The 22,062-nt window shown below is 40.6% G+C and overlaps 1 protein-coding gene and 1 pseudogene across 2 annotated transcripts; both read left to right on the top strand.

Annotated features, from left to right (window-relative positions):
- Positions 1-1,143: 1,143 nt before the first annotated feature.
- On the top strand, positions 1,144-3,174 carry LOC133891246 (protein CHLORORESPIRATORY REDUCTION 6, chloroplastic-like; annotated as a pseudogene).
- Positions 3,175-13,071: 9,897 nt separating this feature from the next.
- On the top strand, positions 13,072-20,179 carry LOC133890935 (protein YABBY 1-like). Of its 2 annotated transcripts, XM_062331581.1 has the most exons (7): positions 13,072-13,272; positions 13,383-13,501; positions 16,412-16,531; positions 17,430-17,550; positions 17,728-17,776; positions 19,479-19,554; positions 19,879-20,179. In XM_062331581.1, exons 2-7 carry the CDS (start codon positions 13,433-13,435, stop codon positions 19,945-19,947), a joined length of 504 nt encoding a protein of 167 aa, XP_062187565.1. In that variant the 5' UTR covers positions 13,072-13,272; positions 13,383-13,432; the 3' UTR covers positions 19,948-20,179. The 2 variants fall into 2 exon arrangements, with proteins under 2 accessions (XP_062187565.1, XP_062187564.1); XM_062331580.1 differs by lacking the exon at positions 13,072-13,272 and having other exon boundaries at positions 13,280-13,501.
- Positions 20,180-22,062: the final 1,883 nt, after the last annotated feature.

Raw genomic sequence — 22,062 nt, forward strand, 5'->3', positions numbered from 1 at the left:
CAACATGTCTAACACTGCAGTTACAATATGCATATCAAAATTACATGGTCAAGTAGTAAAGTTGCAACATAAAAAAATAAAATCAATATGTTGTAATACAGTTGCAATGTGAAAAATAAAATCAAAATCAATTGCATCATGCAACTAACATTTCAGTTACAACATGATTGCATTTACAACATGATCAAGCAATACAGTTGCAACATGAAAAAATAAAATAAAATTAATTGCTTCATGCTACTAACACTGCATAATATGCTGTAACACCACAGTAACAATATAGTAGACAATCTAGTTACAACATACTGAACATTGCAGTTACAACATATCTAATAGTATAGTAGCGACATAATTAAGCATTATAGTTGCGACATGGTCAAGCAGTGCAGTTGCAACATGAAAAAATAAAATCAAAATCAATTGCATCATGCAACTAACACTGCAGTTAGAACATTATTGCATTTACAACATGATCAAATCAATTGCATCATGCAACTAACACTGCATAATATGTTGTAACACTACAGTCACCATGCTGTAACTCCTCTATTCACGTAGTAATAACTGGTTGCAAATCGCTGCTCATGGGTAGGGATGTGTCTGGTCATCCAGTGGGCCCGCGAGTAGGTGGATGGGAGTGAGCTAGGTCAGTGGGGCTGGCTGTGCGCGTCAGAAACTTGGTTCGTTGCTCGGTCAGGCGTGCTCTGTGCCTGTACGCATGCTGCATGCAAACTACGCATAGGTACAGAATAGCATTCCACTATATATATACTATTTAAAAAATATATAGTGTTTTTCACATCAGGCAGGACGTCCTGACCACGTCCTAATAGGTGGTCCCTCCTTCGCCTCTCTCGCCACCTCCACCTCCTCCTCCAATGACAACCCCAGACCCCCCGCCTTCCTCGTCCCCCACTCCACCCACCCCGCTTCCTCTCCTCCTCCTCCTCACGCACCTCCGACGTCTCGGGATGGGCCACCTATGACCCCCTCACCGATAGCTTCGCGTCTGCCACAGCGATCCCTTTCGCCTCCGCCTCAGCCTCTGATTCTGAGACCCCCGCCAACAAGATGAGACTTATGAGCAGCCACCGCTTCGCTTCACCCTACCCCATGACACTAACGGCCACCCGCGCGCCCGACATGGCCGCCATCACCGCTCACCACCCCCTTCCTGTCAGCCCACACCAGCTTGCCCTGGCGCGACATAGCAGCTGCAGCCCACCGGTGATTCATTTGGCCTCCCGTGCGACGAAGCTGCCCATCCGGTTCTAGGCGATCGTGGAACCACCGGCGGCGACGGAGAGGACGGAGAGGGTGGCCGGGTTCACCACACGCGTGGCATTGTACCCCTCCGATAACTTCGATCTCTCCCTCTCAATGGGCCAAGATGGTGATTTTTCTTCTACTAATTAAAAATCAACGCTAAATTGATGTTCTGAATGTCTCAATGCTAAATTGATGCTCTGAATGATGTGAACAAAGTGACTACAATTAGGGAAAATAACACATCAATCAATCGAAATTAACCGAATACTCAAAGAGCTAATGGGCTGGCTCATGGATTTCAGTGTACTAAGAGCTCAACAGCAGTTTTATTCCGATTCCTATGCTCAGCTATGTAGATCATGATTCAGGAACCGCTGAAACAAGTCATAAAACACTTCTTATGCTTAATGTGTATGTTGTCGTAAGTCTCATCTTGTGATGGCCCGACACCCATTCGCCATTCGGCATAGAGGGTCTATATTGTCTAAGCAAGAGCAGCAGTCTTTTACTTCCTCATTGTTTCTAAGTTTGCCACTTCCTGGTTTCAAAGACCATTTTTAACTAATATGCCTATTAGAATACCAAAGGTCTTCAAGAATAAATAAACATAGAAATATGGATTCGAATTATATGCAAACTGTTTAATGGCAAATAGCAATTCGTCCATTGATGTTGTGAGCACCAGTATTGCACTACTCTCTTGATTGATTATTATCAGTGGTTCGCCATCGTCTCAAGGAATTGCAATTGAGCCTGTGCATTCATGCATACCAGGGGTACCTATCGTTATTGTTCAATAGTATATAGTTTCATTTGATTGTCTCTACACTTCGTGTCTTGACACCATAGTTTTCTTAAAATTTCTAGCATCATCCTCATCTCCAAATTTAGTTCTTTGATTAGTGAGTAATCATTTGTTTGTGTTTTTCTGCAGAGACCCCACAAGTCCAACCTCCACCATCGCCTACAGAAGGGCGCTTTAAAATCGTTATTAATAACGACACCATCCGAACGCTCGATCTATCACCTGTTAAAGAAGCACTTGGTGACTTGAGTTCATTAACACCAGGTTCACAATCATATCCAGAACAACAAGTCATTGCAATTGTCATTCACCAATTTCATGTTCTGACAATAAGTTTATGTATACTATTCAGCTGACTCGAGAAATCTTTTGGACCGAACTGTTTGGTTCACCATAAACTACGAGAGAGAAGATCAATACGACACAAGTGAGCTATCATAGCTTCCTGACATAAGGCTTTGGTTTGTGAGGCTTGATGCTGCTTACCCTTGGTTTCCGGTTGTGCTTGACTGGAGAGCTGGTGAGCTTACCAGATATGCTGCAATGTTGGTCCCTCACTAGGTACTTAATCAGAGAAATGGTTTCTAATTTTTTTTTAATTCAACACATGTAAATCTTGGCACACCTCATGATTCTTCAGTGTCTTTAGCTAGCTTTTTATGCATCTTCTAAATTTTGTTACTGTATGCAAATCTATGTGGAAGAAGCACACATGAGCATGCGACTCGTGTCGTCTTCAACCTAGAGGCGCTGGAGCTCTTTGTGCTGAAGAAAGTGTTTGTTGTGGAATCGTGGCTGAAGCAGCAAAACCATCCCAAGCCGAGGTTGAAGACGACATACATGGCCAGTATGCTTGGCTTTGGCATAGGAGATGAGCTGTTCGACTTGATCGAGAAGTACCCTGTTCATCCTTCGTGATAAAATCTATAAAACTAAAAATGGAAGCAGTTTAAGGATCATCCCAAAGAATCAATTGCAGTTCATCACAGTCATCTGATCGGTGCTACTTGTATAAAGTTTGTTGGAGGTGCTTCTGGTTCTGTCGTGTTGCTCATGGCCTGTGTTGCTGTTGTGCTTTAGCAGCAAGAGTGTATGCAAAAGAGGGCAAATTATTGTATGATAGACTTTGCATTATGTTAACTATTTCAGGGAAGCCTTCATTGATTTCTAGGTGAACAACAATTTGATGAGCATGGATAGTGCAACCCAAGTATTCACAATTCTGAAGCAATAGAATCGGAATTACCTCACAATGGTATCTCTTGTTTACCAGAAAATCATACAGTGAAAGACTCCAGAAATGGATTTAGGAGGATATTAAACCGATTCTTAGAGACCTTTTGGACAACACTTTGATGCCTCCCCTTGATCATTATTGGTAGCACGGTAGCACATTGGGATTCTAGCAGCTGAAAAATTCTTGGCTTGGTTGGCCAGTTCGGGTTATCGTTCCTCCCTAGCTTGAGGTTCTTCTTCTCCTTCAGTATCATTCAAACGCCATCAGCGAGTAACAAATGATTGCTAAATGGGATCAAACTACACTGACATAATGCCATAGAAAGGAATCAATTCTGTGATTACATGCAAGTTTTGTGATACTGTTAGACGCATATTGACAACTACACTGACATAATGCTTTTTTGAGTTAAGGAAATGTTTCTATTTAGCACTTGGTAACAATATACATATATTAATCATTCAGTTTTGTGTACTCAAAAAACAAGGAAGTTATAATTTCATTGACCTTTTATAGTCTTTAGAACCCCTTTCAATCTATCTTCTATAAAAGATACAGATATGCACCGTCAATTATTAATCCTCTTCATCGATTTTCATTTATGAATATTCTACATCTAAATTTCTAATTGTTGCTGTGCTAATTAAGCTGATGGCGACACATGTTGCAGGTTAAAATATTGAGCCCTTGTTGCAACGCACGGTCACGATACTAGTATATATATAAAAAAATTTGTCGACTTCCAAAACAGTGGCAGCACTATAAGAGAGGAGTAGCAATCAGGCGGCGGTGCAACAATGTCATTGTCCAGTGCCCGTATTAACCGTGTACCATGGAGAAGTGGTAAATGGCGGGGCATGTATAGTTGGCTTAGTTGCTGCTGGCAGGGGTGTGGAGCATTTGTAGATATTTGTGAATCTATTCTAGTACAACTGAATTAATTCATTAGTTATTTTGATCTAGTCAAAATAATTAGTTAATTGATTAAGTTAAACTAAATAATCCAGAGATCGCTTCGCACCCATCTGTAGTTGTTGGGTGCTGGTAGCAGCTGGCCAAGGCGTGGGCAAGCTAAGGTTGCCACTCTATTTCCCGGCACATGTCGCCTCTTCTAGCACGCCTGACATACCCTCTGTTTGGAATGGCTTAAATAGGGTTTTCTTAAAAAATTCAGAAGCTATTCAAGCAGCTGGCTTTTGGTTCTGGCTTCTGGTGACTTTTAGCTGATCGAGGAAACGACTGTGGTTGAAATGAACTAAAAGCTGAGAAGCAGATCGAGATGAGTTTTTCTGGCTTTTGGTGTACTGAGAAGATTAAAATTTATTATAAAAACCAACAACTAAAATTCAACAATCACAACTGCTTCTTCAGTTAACCAAAAGATTCAAAACCGTAACTTATCCAAACGGGGCACAGTAGAGTATCTAGCTAGCTTGCCTGCCATTGCAACTCGATCTTCCCCATCCTCCCTCTTTGCCACTCCCTGCAACAAGTCAAGATACTACAGTACATGCATGGCACTCGTTTTTTCTTCCGAATTAAAAAGATCACGAGAGAGAGAGGAGGAAAAGGACAAAGGAGGTAGTGAGGATCGATTGTAGGCCTCATCAGCATGTGATTCCAGGGGGCTGTTATAGACACACACTGTTCCAGTGCTAGCTAGCTCCTTCAAGATAACTTTATTTTTTAGGAAATAAAAGTTCATAATAAGTTGCACAGACCATTTGTACTTGATAATGGATGTAGCCCGTTAGACCGGCCAGGTTGCCGATTATATATTTATGCTTAACGCTCTTTGATCACACGTGTAATTTTATTAAAGAGCTAGCCTAGAAGTGTTTCCAACTTCCGTTGTTGTTAGTATATATTTATTTAATTTACATGAAAAGAGCTTCTTAATTTTCATTTCATTGTTAATTGGTGCAGTATATATGTAAATTATTAACTAGAAAGTTCAGAACAAGAAAAATTAGTGTGTTACAAGAAACGTTTCATATTCTAGTCAGAATCAGTGGAATCTCTACCAAACGGGAGAAATATTTCTCTTTTTTACACAGTGAGGGAGAAACAAGCAAAATGTGGTTTCTCTTGTTTTTAAATCACTTCTCATTTACAACTGTCAACCTCTTTCGATACATCTAAAGAATCCAGAACCTACCAAAAGAGCCCTATATATGGAACAATTAATTTAATTTTATTCGGAACGAGAGAGATTAATGTGTTACAATGATTAACCAAGTTCTTGTTCTGTATTAATGCCACACAAACAATTTAGTTTTTCTTTTTATTTGAAGTGTCGATTAATGTGTTACAATAATTAACGAAATTCAGATCGACTTGATGGAATATATATATATATACCCACACACACACACACACACATACATACTCAGTTATATATATACAGAACAGCAATGCCAATATATTTTATCTATACCTGAACTGTTATTTTACGGATGTATACAATGGAGGATCACAAAGATTCAAACCATGAACTGTTCAATGCTAACTTTAGAGAGAGAATCCGCCATAAATTTATGTTAGGTAGTGTCTATAGAACTCAAAGCAATGCACATACACAGTTGGAGACACAGATTGTAGTGCAAGGGAGCAGTCGCGGAGGGTGAAGCAAATTGGGGGAGGGGGGGCAGTTTCATAAAATACAAGTGAAACACTGTTGACTCTGAAAAATATATTATATATCTATATATAATTGTTCACATTTCACAAAATATATGAGTGCACTGTGTATGCCGACGGTGTTATGCCGAGTGTTACACTCGGCAAACACTTTGCCGAGTGTTTTTAGCGCTTTGCCGTGTGCCGTGGGCACACGGCAAAGTATCAAAATCCGGTAGTGGTGGCCATGAAGACTATCACACTAGCCACACCAAAATACAAGTATAACCATATGTACTAACCCAAGCTAGAAGTCTGCTCTTCTTTTCTTCATATTCTTGAAATCAACAATTATATCTTCGTAGGTGCAATCTCCTAGAATTTCACCTTCTATGGGTAGCACTACTGGCTGGGTATCTTGTTACTACCAGTTAGAAAATAGGCTAATGAAGCATGCGCCAAAAACACGCTGGGCTTTGCTCTTTGCTAGTTGCAACGTGCTGGTGTGTTGTGCGTTCAAGTTACTCAATGAATTAATTAGCTAGTGCACCTAATACCTGGTGATTTTGTCTTGGGCAAGGGGGAGCCCAGTTTCACCTCCACAAGGCTCCGCCTGTGCAAGGAATAGCATCAGGTTAACTGGGAACCAGTATAGTGTTGGTTAGGCATCCAACCTGATGAGACTGAGAGGATCCAATCTGTCCAATTGAAGTGACATTTCCTGAGAAGACAAATCATCCAATCAGCCACACCGACACATCGATCCTGCCCTAGCCTGCCACTGCTGTCATCACTTGCACAAATTGGTTGAGGCAAATTGCCTGAGGGACGCAGATGGGTGCACCGATGGTGTTCTCCCAAGCATTTGATAACTTTTCTGCCCCCCCCCCCTCCCCCTGGTTTTTTGGGGGCAGAAAGCCACATGCATGGATCAGAAGTTACTATATTGTTGCATTAATATGAAAATGGACCAACATATTAAATATGAGGTACTTTCTTTCTTTAGCAGCGGTACTTTGATATACTTGTAGTACGTACCTATGGATCTAGCCTTCACTCAGCTTGAATGGTTACGTTGAAAGGTCAAAATAAAGAAAGAAAACAGCTCTTGATAAGTATGATTAATAACAGAGGAAGGTGTCAACTAGATCTAAACATATAAGACTCAACAACCTAGGATGTTGGGACAAACGCTAAGGAAGTTAATTGACATAATTTATCTAGACTCGAAAAGTAAAGGCTCAACAAGTCACTACAACAGAAACAGTCATCCGAGCTGGATCATCAATATCGGCTAGGATAGAACCAACATTGATGAAGTATCAGTGCCAATTCATAACTTCCCGCGCTTGATCAATGATTTAACTGGGTTGAATCGACACTGATACTCAGTATCAGTGCTGCCTCTAGACACAAACCGGCACTGATATTATCAGTGCTGGTTTATAATTCCAATCGACACTAATATAGGTCCGAATCCAAAATTCCTCATGTCTGCCTCTCTCCTATCTCCTCTGCGCCTCTCTCTCCTTATCCTCTCTCTCTCTCTCTCTCTCACTCCAACCCTTCATCTCCTCCCTCTCTCGAACTCTCCTCCTCTCATTTCTTGGACCATAGTGTCGTTGCCGAGGAGGAGGAGCTCTGCGTCAGGGCCACGCGTGTGGCCGCCTCCGCTGCTGACGATCTCCACCCTGGGTCCGGTGCTGAGGAGGGCGACAGTGGGAGCAAGGGCGTGGTCGACGTGTTCGGCTAGACGCACCTAGCATCCAAATCCTCTGTTCAACACTTGATTGCCATTGCTGGTATGATACTGCTTCTACTCCGCTCTTCTTGTTTAGTTTAGTGGCACCATTGGCATTAGAAGAGAAAGATACCTTCTTTCTTTGCCCTAGGTTCTTGGTAGTTTGCAGACTTGGGGCGAGCTCTGTTCTCTTGCGGCATGGGGAGCCATTTGTGCTTGCTGCTGCGGTTGCTTCCCAACTTCTTGCTTACTCGATGTGGTGGGGAGGCGAGGATGTGGTCGTGTCCATGAGGCGTTTGTGAAAATGCAGCATTGCTAGTGCCTTGATGGATTGCAGTGCTGAGTGCTGACTCTAGGACTGCAGTTCACATGGGATGGGACTGTTCGTGTTTGATCTTAGAATTCTCTTGGGACGAGTTGCAATAGAACAATACTAGTGATGATCTTTTACCTATACAAATCGATAGAAATAGCCAACGTGCCACGTCCTAGACTAGTTATTTTGAGGAGCGTTTACCAAACCAGTAACATCCTACAGTGTGGTTAATGTATCTACTACCTTTGATTTTCATGTAAGACATTCCTATTAATTACTCCTTACCTAATTTATCCTGTTTATGTAGTGCCCTTCAATTTCCGTGGGAACAAGTTCAGACTGTGGACTATGACAGTTCCAGGCTTTCTATATATGCATATATGTAGATGGCCTATGACAAGTATGTAATGCTCTTATTTTCGCCTATGCTAAATGTAGTCAAAGTGCAAGATTCTGGATTCCTTCATCTTCAAACACCATTAAATTTTAGTATTTTGTAAACTACATACAATCAAGTGAGTATTGATGTTACCTCTACTCTGTCCCTTCTGTTTGGTCGAAATAGGTGCCTTGGACGCATACTCTTCTCCTCTGTGTGCCGCTTCTATGGAAAGGGATTTTCATCTCATGTGATTAGGGTTGCTTATTCGACTTGAGGGCAAGCTTGTCTTCAAGATTAGACTGCTATACAGGTTAGTGCATGCAAAACCTCTCTCAAGTTTTACCTTTGGTTCATGTTTTTCGTTCTATGAAAACTTTCTAGTTCATATTCAGTTAACAACATCTGTTTTGCTGTGTGGAGAATTGGACAATTTACATCCAATTTATTTAAGTTGTATTTAAGTAATAGTTAGTCTGCAAATTGTATTGTGTTCATCATTCCACATTTGCAAGACAATGTTGTATGCATAATAGCATTTCTGGATGTTGAGGGTTGAAAAATTGAAAAAATGTTTTCTTTGTTGCATTGGTTCATTTGAGCTAAATTGTACTTTTGTCCATCCACTAATTCTTCTATGCAGGAGGAAGAAGCATCATCAGGATTCATCTCCTCATTTTAAAACTACATGATATTTATTTTGGATCAAGATCTAGATGTGAAAGAAAAAAATGCAATGTGCATTTGAACCTATTATGTTTATTAGACTTAATAGTTGTAAGAGAAGTAGAGAATACGGTGAGTGAAACTGTTTACCTTCCAAAGGTACTATTGTAACAGATTGTTTGCTACATGTTAAATGGAACAACTGTTTTGGTACAACTGCGGTGATTGAATGATTTTGTTGATTGTCTTGCATGAATGAAATTTCATTGTATCGAAGAAACAATGCTCTGAATATATTACAGAAAAACTATTGTAAATTGTGCATGGACATGTAAATTATAAACTGATTCTATATTGGGGGGAGTGACTATTATCAGTGTCGGTTCATAACAAGTAACCGACACAGATAGTCTGAGTATCAGTGTCGTTCCTTATTATGAATCGGCACTGATACTCATAATCAGGATTGGTTCATAAACGGCATTGAAAATCACTGCCTATCAGCGATGGTTCAAAAACTACTACTGATGGAATTTTTGAGGCGGCGCTGATGATCATTTCTATACTAGTGAGTTAAACAGCACGATTAATTACGATATTACATATGTTATTCTTTTTTTAATCCGACAGTGGACTGACGTTTCCTCATCATTATTATTCTTGTGGGTCTGGGACCTTTTGAAGAAAGTTAAACTTCTTTCCAACACATCTTATTCGCTATAGCTAGTGGAGACACGAACTGAAATTTTAACCATTAGATATTTTGGTCCATTTATTCGTGCATATACGCACCTGTAGTATCTCAATAATAGGAACCTAGATCAATCACTTCACCTGTAGTATCTCAATAATAACAATTGATCTTTTGTGATGTTTTGTGTTCAAGTGGTGCCTTATATATGGTTCTATATCTTTAACAGACTACATACAGTACAATCATGAGATTGCCTCCTAATAAAAAAAACATGAGACGCTGAATTAATGTAGGTTTTGAAGGGACTAGATAAAATCAAATTTGGTTTTGATCAATGATTCCACGACCGATGTTTGCCATCTATCAATGTAACCACCAAAGTATGTAGTTAGTTTAAGGACTGCTAAAAAAAATCACCCACGAAATGAATAAGCACTAATTTACAAACCATGCATTGACCTCTACGGGGAGTGAAATAAATTATCAGTGACTTGTTGGTCAATGTAAAGATGGACAAATGAGTCTAACGGGCTAGCCCGACACGGGCAAGGTTGGGCATGGCCCATCAGGCCCATTATTAGATTCGGACCGTGTTGTGCCAGCTCGTGTGCCAGAGCCTCAGCCCATGGCATGGCCCGTGAAGGAGGATGCCGTTCTAGGCAAGCTTGGGCACGGTTAGACCTGGTTAGCATGGGTGGGCCTGAATGGCACGTTTAGGCTGGTTAACCCGTTTAGATAGAAAAAAACATAGAAAAAAAATCACGAAAACACCCCTAATAGGGCGGGTCGTGTTGAGGCCTCAGCTCAGGCATGGCCCGGCCAATCGGGTTGTGCGATGCTCGGGCTGGGCCCCCATGCCTCGTGCCGGCCGTTTGGCCTAGCCCATTTGGCCAGCACTAAGTAAATTGATAAATGGATTTCTATATTTGTAATAAACCATGGATTAATTGCACTCTTTTTGTATTATATGTATTCTCAGAGTACAATGATGGATGCATATATATATGTGTGCGCGCGCGCGCGCAGTTTACAGAAGATAGAAATATCTCCAAACAACGTCTCAGTAAACTACTCTCTTTTTTCATGACCTTGATTTTGCTCGTGCAAGTAATGGTCAGTCATTGTTCCTTTTCCCAGGCTTTTGCGTTTTTGCATTGACAGTGGCAATCCCATATTGATGTGCATGTCCAACATCGGTAAACTTAAAGTGCATGAGTACCTCTCTTCTTGATGTACGATTTACAGTCTCTTTCGCATCGAATAATCTTCACACCTTGATATACAATCAATTTATTGTGCGATATCTTTATCAATAATGGAAGTGGATCGGCAAGTACGAGGTGCATTCTGTTCATAATATTTATTCACCAAATATGTACTGAAATTAGTCGCAAAAAAAAAAATATATGTACTGAAATGCCAGCAGAATGGGAACATCGGTGGAGCACTACAAGCTCACACAACCTCTTCGCTATGCAGGTAGATGACCTTATCAGGACTATCCCACTACTAAAAAAGGTAGATTAGTGCTGAGTCTAGAACCAGCACTAAAAGTTATTTTCATTGTCGGTTCGTGCCTCCAACTGTTAGTGAAAAGGTTCCAAGCTAAAAAATAAACGAGCGGACTCTTTCGAGTTAGCTCGGCTGCCGCTTCTGCTACCACTACCGCCGTCGTGTTCCTGCCACCGCCACCGTCATCGTGCTCCTGCCGCCGCCACCGCCACCACATGCACAAATCTACTCATCTCATCATACAAACACATCTCACAATCAAATTGACTCATCTCATCATACGAACACATCTCACAATCAAATCGACTTATGTCACATAGTTTGAAAATCATGAACGGAAGAACTCAACAACCTCTAACATTTTATCCCCATCAAGAACTGTCCAAAGTCTCTACAATCTCAATCCATAAAGTTTATAAACTAAGTATATTCTAATAAAAGATTCAATTTCAAAGAATTGCACATGGTAATGATGCCATCAATGCCAATAGCTCAGATCTACAAGGAGTCAAGGGGATTGAAAGCTAAATTGGTGACTATCCAAAGAAATGAACTCAATTACGAAGGAAACAGATGTGCAGGCAAACACAAGCTCATGTTGATTTCATCCTCATACCCTAGCTCGTGTCGCCCCAGTACCCAGGCTCACTCCTGCACCAGCCACACCAAATGGAAGTCGGAGCATGTGTCAGATCTCCGGCGGTCGCTGTTGTGGCCGGACACCGACCGTGAGCCCGTGTCATGGCGCCGATGCTTGCGGAGCCCAAGCCACCAGAAGGATCCGCCGCTGTCTCCCCCGAGGAGGCAGGGGCCGGGGTCTCCCTCACCGTCCACTCCCGCGTAGTTGCGCCCCTCTCCGTCCACTCCCGCGGCAGCTACGCCTTTGAGCTCGTGACTGTGAGGGAAGGAGGGACAGAAAGGAAGAGATACAATGGAGAGAGAGGGAGGAGATGAAGAGATAAGAGTGGAGCAATCCAAATGGACACGAGCCAAAACGCTATTGAAGAGAAAATTCCGGTCCGTTCGTATCAGTGGCGGGTGGTGGCACGAACCGGCACTGAAATCGGTCATGAGAGGCGAGCCGGACGTGAGCCCTCAACCAAAACTGAAATTTATTAAAATCTCGGATCCAATCAAGTTTCAGTGCCAGTTGGTATATGGAACCGGCACTAAAAAGAACTATTAGGATCAGTTCGTAGTTGGAACCGACACTAAAAAGGACTAGTGGCTCACTCATTTTTCGTGTGCAGGAGATTAAAAATCTGTACTGATACATCTTCTGTCACGGTTACTGTCCAACCGACACTGATGGGGCGCTACTTTTAACCGGTTTTGTAGTAGTGTCCCACGATCAAGCTACCTAAGTATGGATTTTCACGTGTTGTGATAATACAAATATATTAGAATTGTTTTAGAAATTACCATTTATATAGACAGGTTGTGTGTCCTCGCCACTCATCAATTACTATAGGGAATGCAAGTATCGGCATAAACCAATGACACCACCGTTACATGTCATAACCTATGCTTTTGTCCTCAAGTATTTATTTCCTAAATTGTCATATATATAAAATCCTCACTTTTTTCTTTATTAAAAAATGATATCATAGTTCATTAATACTAAAAATATGTACACCATTGAAACCGGTACCAACCAGAGGGAAAACTGAAGACAAAAGAGATATATACCTGCTCTACTAATGGTAATGCAGTAAACTAAACAAAGTTCCAAATTAAACCTAATTGAGCCGCTTGGCAGACTCTCTCCTACCACTTATTCTCCTATATAGTCCTAGCTTTCTTGTCACACAAAATTGCCCATTGGTTGCTGTAGCCCATCGCTTGATCTTTCCAACCTCTTGCACTCAGCTGCACTGTCCTCCCACAAGACAACCCACCAAACACCTTTTAATTTTCTCCTCCCCTGCTTACTTGCCCCCACTAAGGTTATTATCCACTCTCTCCTTTGTGGTCTCCGGCTGTTGCTTCCTCCACAAACCTCTCAATTCCACCATAGCTAGGCATCAGCCGAAGGTCAGAGGAAATTGGGTTATGCCCTCTCCCTAATCTTCCATATATAGGGTACAGGAGGCATCGTTTTGTTCATTCATATCTCTCTTGCTTTGCTTTCTTCATCCCTCTACAGCTCGCTTTCACAACGGCGACCAGGAACTTCGAAGACCGGGGAAATATAATGTCAGCCCAGTTTGCATCCGAGCATGTTTGCTATGTCAACTGCAACTATTGCAACACCATCCTGGTGGTATAGCTCTCTCTCTCTCTCTCTCTCTCTAGATCTCTCTGAGATCTGCGGCAAGTTATCTCTCCTTTTTTTTTTTCTGGGAGAAGCTATTCTTTTGTCATTCAGCTAACATGCATGAGGCCGGGGGGTAATGATTCTATTCAAGTACTCTGACATACTGGTTAAGTGGTTACTCCATAGTTGTTTCTTATTATTCTACAAAAGCATTTTCACTCCATGCTACTTTAATCCAAAAAAATTCGAATAAATTTCTAAGTGCATGCTAATTTATAGATGCGCCCAAAGTTTGTCATCATGAAATATCAAGTGAAGGAGAGGAGAAATACTAAGATGTTTGTATCTTTCGGGAGCAAATTAAAAGAACCCATACAGCTAGCATAAATATTTCTTTTCGACCTTTCCAATTTGAAATAAGAAAATGTTATCCCTTCTTCCCTAAAAAGGATATATACCTATCTGTATTTACTATAACATGAAAATTTGTATCTTCTTGAACATCTTCTTATCTATTTTTGTATACATATTTTGTTCCCCAAAGGAAATTTCCTTCAGTTTTTCTGAGACCCATGCCATGCATAGCTCAGATCCAACGCCAATAAATGTTCTTTTTTCACTCAAAAAATCTGAATTGAAGCACACATAAGTTTTTTGTCCCTTTCAATAAAATGTTTCATAGAATGACCAAATTTATTAGAAGAAGGTTCTAATAGAATATTTGTATTTTTAATATATAACTAGGCACTCTCTTAGAAACATGTATCTTTTGGGAGAGGAAACACCCATAATTCATGAGATTTTCTTCTAAGGGCTTCTGTTGTCTAGCAGCAAATACCAAATCATCTTCATGTATGGTTACCTGACAAAATCATTTCAGTCACTCAACTTTACATGCATGCATTTGATTAAAGCCTCCCTCTTTAACTATTGCTTTAGTCTCCCATGCGATAATACATCGGTGTACCTTATTGGCTCTACTCTTCTCCAACATATTTTTTTATGACTAAAATTTTTAACTTAACTAATAAAAAAATTTGAAGTTGCGACAGCCTTCTCTCTCATTCTGTACATGTGCAGAGAGAAGTGGATATGCTAGTCATGTCATTTTCCCTTTTCTTGATGTTTGCGCAGGTGGGGATCTAGCTAGGGGTGTATGTGTGTGTGTGATGTTGCTCTGAAAGAGAGGACAAGGTGACATGAACTTTCAACTGTAAAGATGCGGCCACTTTTTCTCAGTTTTTTTATATTATGTCCACTCTATTAACACGAGCTAGAACTCTAACAGCTACCACCCCTCTCTCTCTCTGTCTCTCTTTCTCCCTCTCCCTCTCCTTGTGTGTGTGATGAGACAGATTCTCGTTTAGACCTGAGATGTCATATCTGCCTCCTGAAGGCGAGTAGCACCGGCCATTTTGGTTTCTGATGAGGGGGATGCAGGCTATATTTAAGTTAGCTTTCAGCATCTCCAGGTAGTGAGCTAGCCAGCCCTCCAAAGGTACACACTTGAAAAGGTGTTGCATGCAGTCAAAAGATCGACATGGACATGGTTAGGGATGGAAACGGATCGGATACGCATGGAATCGAATTCGGATAGTACGATTTACCACATTTTAATCCGAATACGAATACGGATCCGGATATCTTCGAATACGAATACAAATCGGATAGTTCGAATACGAATCCGCATTCGGATATCTACTCGATCTTCGAAATTCAGGTTGGAAATTTAAATTTTTGAAAAAATTTGACTGAAATTTGATAAAATTTGAATGAAATTTGTTCTACTTTGATTGGGCCGGAATTTTACAAATTTTTGTTCAAAATTCATGTTGGAAATTTAAATTTTTGATCAAATTTAACTGAAATTTGATGAAATTTGACTGAAATTGTTCCAATTTGATTGGGTTGGAATTTCGTTCATATCTGAAATTTCTAAAACTTTAGCAAAATTTGGTTCCCTGGTTGGCGGATACGGATACGAATCGGATATATCTCGAATTCGGATATCCACATTTGAATCCGAATCTCGAAAACGAATTCGGATATATCCATTTTAGTATCCATTTCAGAAACGAATACGGATACGGATATCCATATTCGCATTTTAACGGATACGAAATCGGATAATTCGGATTTCCTGCCATCCATTTCCACCCCTAGACATGGTGCAACTTTCCCATTCCTACTTGCATGGCGCCGGCCATTGGCAGGCTTTCCTCGTCTAGCTCCTACAACTACAAATCTCTACTTTTGCAACATCTCACCATCCATCCATCCAGATAGACACACACAAACACACACACACACACACACACACACACACACACACACACACACACACACACACACACACACACACACACACACACAGAGAGAGAGAGAGAGAGACAGAGAGAGAGAGACAGAGAGAGAGAGAGAGAGAGAGAGAGAGAGAGAGACTGTGTTGAACTATTTTGAGGTCTTTCAAAACCTGTTGAACCATATACAGAGACGATTCCAAGGCTAGCTGCTACATATATTCAACTAATCAAGCTAGGCTGGCATCGAGCATGCATTTACTTCTAGGATAGGATAGGAAGTACTATTTTCTCAAATTTTTATATATGGTCATCCAAATAAATAATATTAATGCGATATATGATCTGTGGCGCCATGGAATCCTCCATCAGTTCTTTTCCCCCCATTTTGTTACTAGCTCTACTTAATATTTCTTGTTTGGGCAAATTAAGTAAGGAAATCTCCTAGGTCAACATTGTTTCAAAGAGGAAATATAAATAAAAAGTTACATTAATCGTCGCAAATGGGATTCAGTTTATTCGTTCTCTCTATACAAGATTCATCAGTTTATTCGTTCTCTCTATAGAAAATTTGTATAAAGGTCTCATAAACTCACATATGCACATGTACATGCAGGTCAATGTGCCAAACAACTGTTCTTACAACATCGTGACTGTTAAATGTGGACATTGCACAATGGTGCTCTCCATGGATCTCAGTCCTTTCCACCAGGCACGTACTGTTCAAGATAACCAGGTGCAAAACTACCTCTAACTATATTTTAACTCACGCTTATAAGGGGGACAATTTTTCTAGGAAAACATAGAATATTTTTAATATTAACTAGATTTTCCCAAAAAAAAAACAATGGAGAGATCTCCTAGATGTTGACATATGCCAAGAATAAAAAATATTTTCATAGGAAATTTACCAATGTACATTGATCAAAAGATCGATATTACCACTACTGCAGAAACCCCAATCTGTACCTGGCTATCACTGCCGGCTTTCCAAAAACTGATAGGAAAAATACTATCACTACTACCAATTCTTAAGAGAAACCGGCACGGATAGTATCATTGCTGATTTTTCTAAAGAACTGACAGTGAACTAGATGGTGCCCCCTGAAATATCTCTCTCTCTCTCTCTCACCATTGATGACTACTGCTGGAAGGGCGGCGACACTGGCCTCTTTGACCTTGTCCACAAGATCCCTACCACAGTCGGCCTCCTCGACCTTGTCCACCCGAAGGCACCGCCCCGACCGTCATCGTGCGCGTCGGGGTCGATGAAAACCTAACCACCCTAGCTTCTATGCGGGAATGCACTCCCTGCTAGCACAACTCTAGTGGTGCTCGATGTTATGCAGGTGCGACTGGTGGCGGTGTGGATCCAGAGGAGACCAGCTCAATGCAGAGGCAGGCTTGCGAAGGCAGGCTGCTTCTTTCTTTTTTTTTTGCACTCTGGAAAGTCTATCATTGCGAGTTCTAAAACCGGTAGTGATAGAATCATATTATCACCGCCGAATACCCACTATCGGTTCCAAAACCAGCAATGATACCAGTTTGAAATCGGCAATGATGAGGTTTTCTATGCCAGTGTACATATTTTGCAGAAATATTGACAATAGCTATATTTTATTTTGTTTATTTAGGTCCAAAACAGAGGGTTTCAATGTCATAATTTTGGGAGCTATGAGCCAGCTTCCAGAAGTCTACGAACAACATCCATGTATCCGATGTCGAACAATCAGCAGCAAGTGCCACCAATACAGCGTATGTACAATCTTCTAATAACTTTATTTATATATGTAGCTCTTAGAAAGTCCCTCGGTCTTTGAACATAGTGATTAGCTCACATCGTTGGTCCATGCAGTTATTTCTTCTCACCATACTGATTTAACAATTATACTGGGTTAATCAACATTTTCTTCTTCTTTACGTTGTTCACAGCCCCGGAGAAGAGGCAACGTGTTCCATCAGCATACAACAGATTCATCAAGTGAGATTTCAAGCCACACAAGATATGAATTGATCAATACTAAATAGTATAACTTGTTAAAGATACACGATAATCATAATAATTTTTTTAGATGGTAATCACAATAAAATTAGGAGTACATATCTCCCTTATACAAGTTTACTTTGAGAAAAAGAATCTCCTTTGTGCATCCTTACAACCTTGTTATACATTCTGACATCCAAAAGTCATTCTCTCATTTGTTGCTGGTGTGTATCTATTCTATCGTGCTGTCCTGCATCAACAAAAATACTAGAAAATCAAAGAAATTATGAAAAAATAAAGAAAATCATGATTTTTCTTGAACAACGAATAGCATGCATACCATAAAATTTAATAAAGAATCACGTATGACATTAGAACAAACTTTTGTATCTTTGTGAAACGTTTGCTATAACTAGCTAGTTTTCAATGCAAAATGTCATTTCTTCAAAAGTTTCAATTATTCCCTCAACTTTTATGTATGTAACACCCTTAATATTCTTCCATAGACCTTTCATGAAATTAAAACTTGTATCCAAACATGAAATTTCTGGATGTTGTTTCAGGATGTTCTTGCTTTTTAGTTCTGAATTTTACATTATTTTGCTTTTTTCTTCACCTTTCCATACATTGTTGCTGGAAAACGGTGTTGACTGGATAGAGATCGCGAAAGAGAAATGTGCACTAAGGGAAGAGTGGAAAAAGGAAGAATAATAAGTTTTGGAGGGTATAGAAGAATAGTGTTGTTGTATTTGAGTGACAAAATCGTGAACCTTTTGGAACCAAGACCCCACATCACACATTTTCTAAAGTCCCCTACTTTTTAACTTTTTGTGCAAGCACAAGCCCTGTGCAAAACTAATTTTATCGATTTAAGCCTTTATAGATTATTTATAGATTGAAATTATTATACGACTAACTGTATTAATGTACCATCTTAAATGACATGGCACAGCCAAATTAATAACCTCTTTCACATCATTGAAATAGAAGTAGAGAAAGTGGAAACATTGGAGTAATTGCGCTCTTGATTTCCTAATGGCCAAAGATTGTATGATACTTCCTAAGAAAATGGAAATATATCAGGAGTAGTTAATAAATCTACAATCAATAACTTAATTGTGAACTAAAATATGGCAATTTCAATCTGCAAGTCTGCATCAATATATGTTAGCAGATGAAATGGCACAAATGAGCACTTTTTTGGTAAAAAAAAAACTCAAATAGTTATGTAGCTAGATTGGTTTGATTAAAAAAATAATGAAATGTGTTCATGATCTTAGATCAATATATGCAAGATGGTAATATTAGGCCTTCATTCTGTAAATTATTTTATATATGCGGTACCTTTTAATTAGCAAATTGATGCATTACTGCATCTGGTTATTGTAACCAGCTTAGGGCTCAGCAATGAAACGATTGCAGGATGAACCCAAAATTTTCACAAATTTAATTGACCTAGCTACCATACAGTTAATTAGTGGAACTCAAGTACAACCTAGCCATTATCCAAAGGACACAAATGGCATATCGGTTTAAGAGTATACTTATCAGCTAGCAATATATGTGGGGCTTACATTGTAATTTTCCAAAATTAATTCGTTTGAACCCTTTATTTCGATTTGCAAGTACATTTGTTTACTCAAGTAGATACGCGTAATCAAGCAGTATAATCTAAGCCGTTTCTTCTTGACATCAACAGGGAAGAAATACAAAGGATAAAAACGAGCAATCCAGAGATTAGCCACAGGGAGGCATTCAGTGCTGCAGCAAAGAATGTAAGTTTTACATGCTGTTTTAAATTAATTACAGGTAACACATACGTTAGTATCGAATTTATCATATTTGATGCATGTATGTACATGATATCATATCATAAGTTTTTTTTTTGGGTTATATCATATCTGTTCCTAGGTGCACATACAAATAGAGAGTGCTTTTCTAAAAATACAGAGAGCGCTATCTCCTTGCTGTACCATTTACTTCGACTAGACAATCCACACATTTTTTATGTAATGAAATAATGCATGCATCGTACACACTACTTCAGATAATATCTCACGCTTTATATGTATGTTTGTGTTTTGGTTAACTGCGTGCAGTGGGCTCATCTTCCTAGTCTCCATTTCGGCCTGAGCATTGCCGGCGGCGGCGGCGGCGGCAGCAATTAGCTGATCAATCGTACATGAGAGACGATCGTCCGTGCGCGCGTGTGACCGCTAGCTGCTTCGTTCGCACGTACTTACGCTTCACAATGATGTGTGTGTCTATATATATATATATGCTACTGTATTAGACTTGTGCATGCATGTCCATGCAGGAGTGATACGTACGCTTCACAATGATGTATGTTGGATATGATGTATATTGCTAAATAAATGAAAGGATTGGGAACTACGAACGTTTAACTGTTGATATATATTTTGTCGTATAAATGTCGAACGTAATAACCGATTTGTGCACATGACTATTAGTGAATTTGAGATCTTCTGTCGTCAAGGATCAGCATGCAATTATGTACGTACGGAGCACACGCATATGCATCACTCACGTACACCTACGCTTGCGCTAGCTGTTGGATGCGGTGAAATTGAACTTTTCACTAAGATTTTCCTGGTTTTCATATAGCAACAACAGCTAAGTTGCTATTACTACTTATATAACCTATCATAGATGACGGTGTATCATTGCTGGTTCATCAAAACTTGGTACTGATACAGTTATCATTACCAGTTCGTAAAAAAAAATAGCATTAATATTGGTTTTTAATAAAAATCGGCACTAATGATTACGTATTACTACCACTTCATAATAAAAATCGGCAGTGATACTATCACTGTCGATTTTTAATACTATCCGGCAGTGATGGGCTGTCCAGACCTAAAATTCCATTCCAATCGGATTTTGGCTCGCAACCTCACATTCCGCTCTCTTTCTCTCTCCCTTATCTCTTTGCATCCGGCTCTCTCACTCCCTTATCTCCTTGCCTCCGCCTTTCTCGCTATCTCGCTCTCTGCCTTCTTCCCCCACCGTCGGCCCTGTTCCTCCCCCTCGTAGCCCATCCCTAGCAGCGACGGAGCGCGCCAATGGCCTTGCTCCTCTCTAACCTCCCCCCCCCCCACGCACAGCCAATCCCCTTCTCCCTTCCCCCACTACTGGCCAACTCCCCTCGCCCCTCCCCACCGGCCTCCTCCCCTCGCGAGATCCACGGCGAGAACCGGCAGGGATCCGGCCATGGATCTCGCTAGGGTGGTGGGCGTGAGGAGGAGGTAGAGGCAAGTGGTGTTCTACTTGGTGTTCGGTCGGGTCCTCGACAACGTTGCACTGGGGCCGAGGGTGCCGTTGGAGCGGTTGTTCCAGTTGGAGGAGGCCCAAACCTCGTCTGTCATGTCCACATCCTCGTCCTTGTCCTCATCGGCGTCACCGTTTGTGCTCGTCACCGTGTGTGCTATGGCGGGGGCCTTCGTGACGCCGGACAGAGCAAGGCTGAGCTGTGGCACAGCAGCAGCGGCGAAGCGCGCCAGCGGTAGTGGCAGCCGAGTTGGCTCGATTTCGAGCTGGCTCGTTTCCTTTTTTGCTCCCTCGAACATCTATCACTGCCGGTTCTAGACCCAACAGTGACAGGTACTGATTTTCACTGTCGAGAAAAGATTGTCGATTTTAAAACCGACAGTGATAGGGTTTTGGAAGCACCAGTGATCACTCTTTTTTGGTAGTATATGCAACTAGTTCTTCAACAGCTACTTCTGGAGCATTACTCTAGGGGTAAGGACGTAAGGTAAGGCTATTCGGCTATGTGCCGCAAACTCTCTAATAAAGGTTTGGGTGCATCTTGTGACACCGTGTGCAAAACATTTGCTCCACTATCTAAAAATGTAGACACCGCACACAAAATCGTCTCTTAAGGTTTTGTGTGCACAAGCAGTTAAAACTTGTCGAACTTTGCTTACACCAATTCCATTGTGCGTACTATGTCCGCCACTGTATATGGTTACTAGTTTTAGCCACAGTTTCACAAATAATTTGACCACTAATTTGTATGCAGTATTTACATGTCATCTTTTTTCACAATGAATTTATAGATATAATCTAAATTAGTTAGAACTAGAAAACCAGTACTTACTCGTGGGAAAGAACCCTGAGTTACAACTGGGTGGCCGAATTATCATAGGTCACCCATGTGAAACTAGTGATCAAGCACATCACCAAAAAATATTGTACCCATATAATTGATAGTAGTTGATAAATTTACATCAAATTAAATGTCTTTTTACAATATCTAGAGT

The sequence above is a fragment of the Phragmites australis genome, chromosome 14, assembly GCF_958298935.1.
Source record: "Phragmites australis chromosome 14, lpPhrAust1.1, whole genome shotgun sequence".
Classification (NCBI taxonomy): Eukaryota; Viridiplantae; Streptophyta; class Magnoliopsida; order Poales; family Poaceae; genus Phragmites; species Phragmites australis.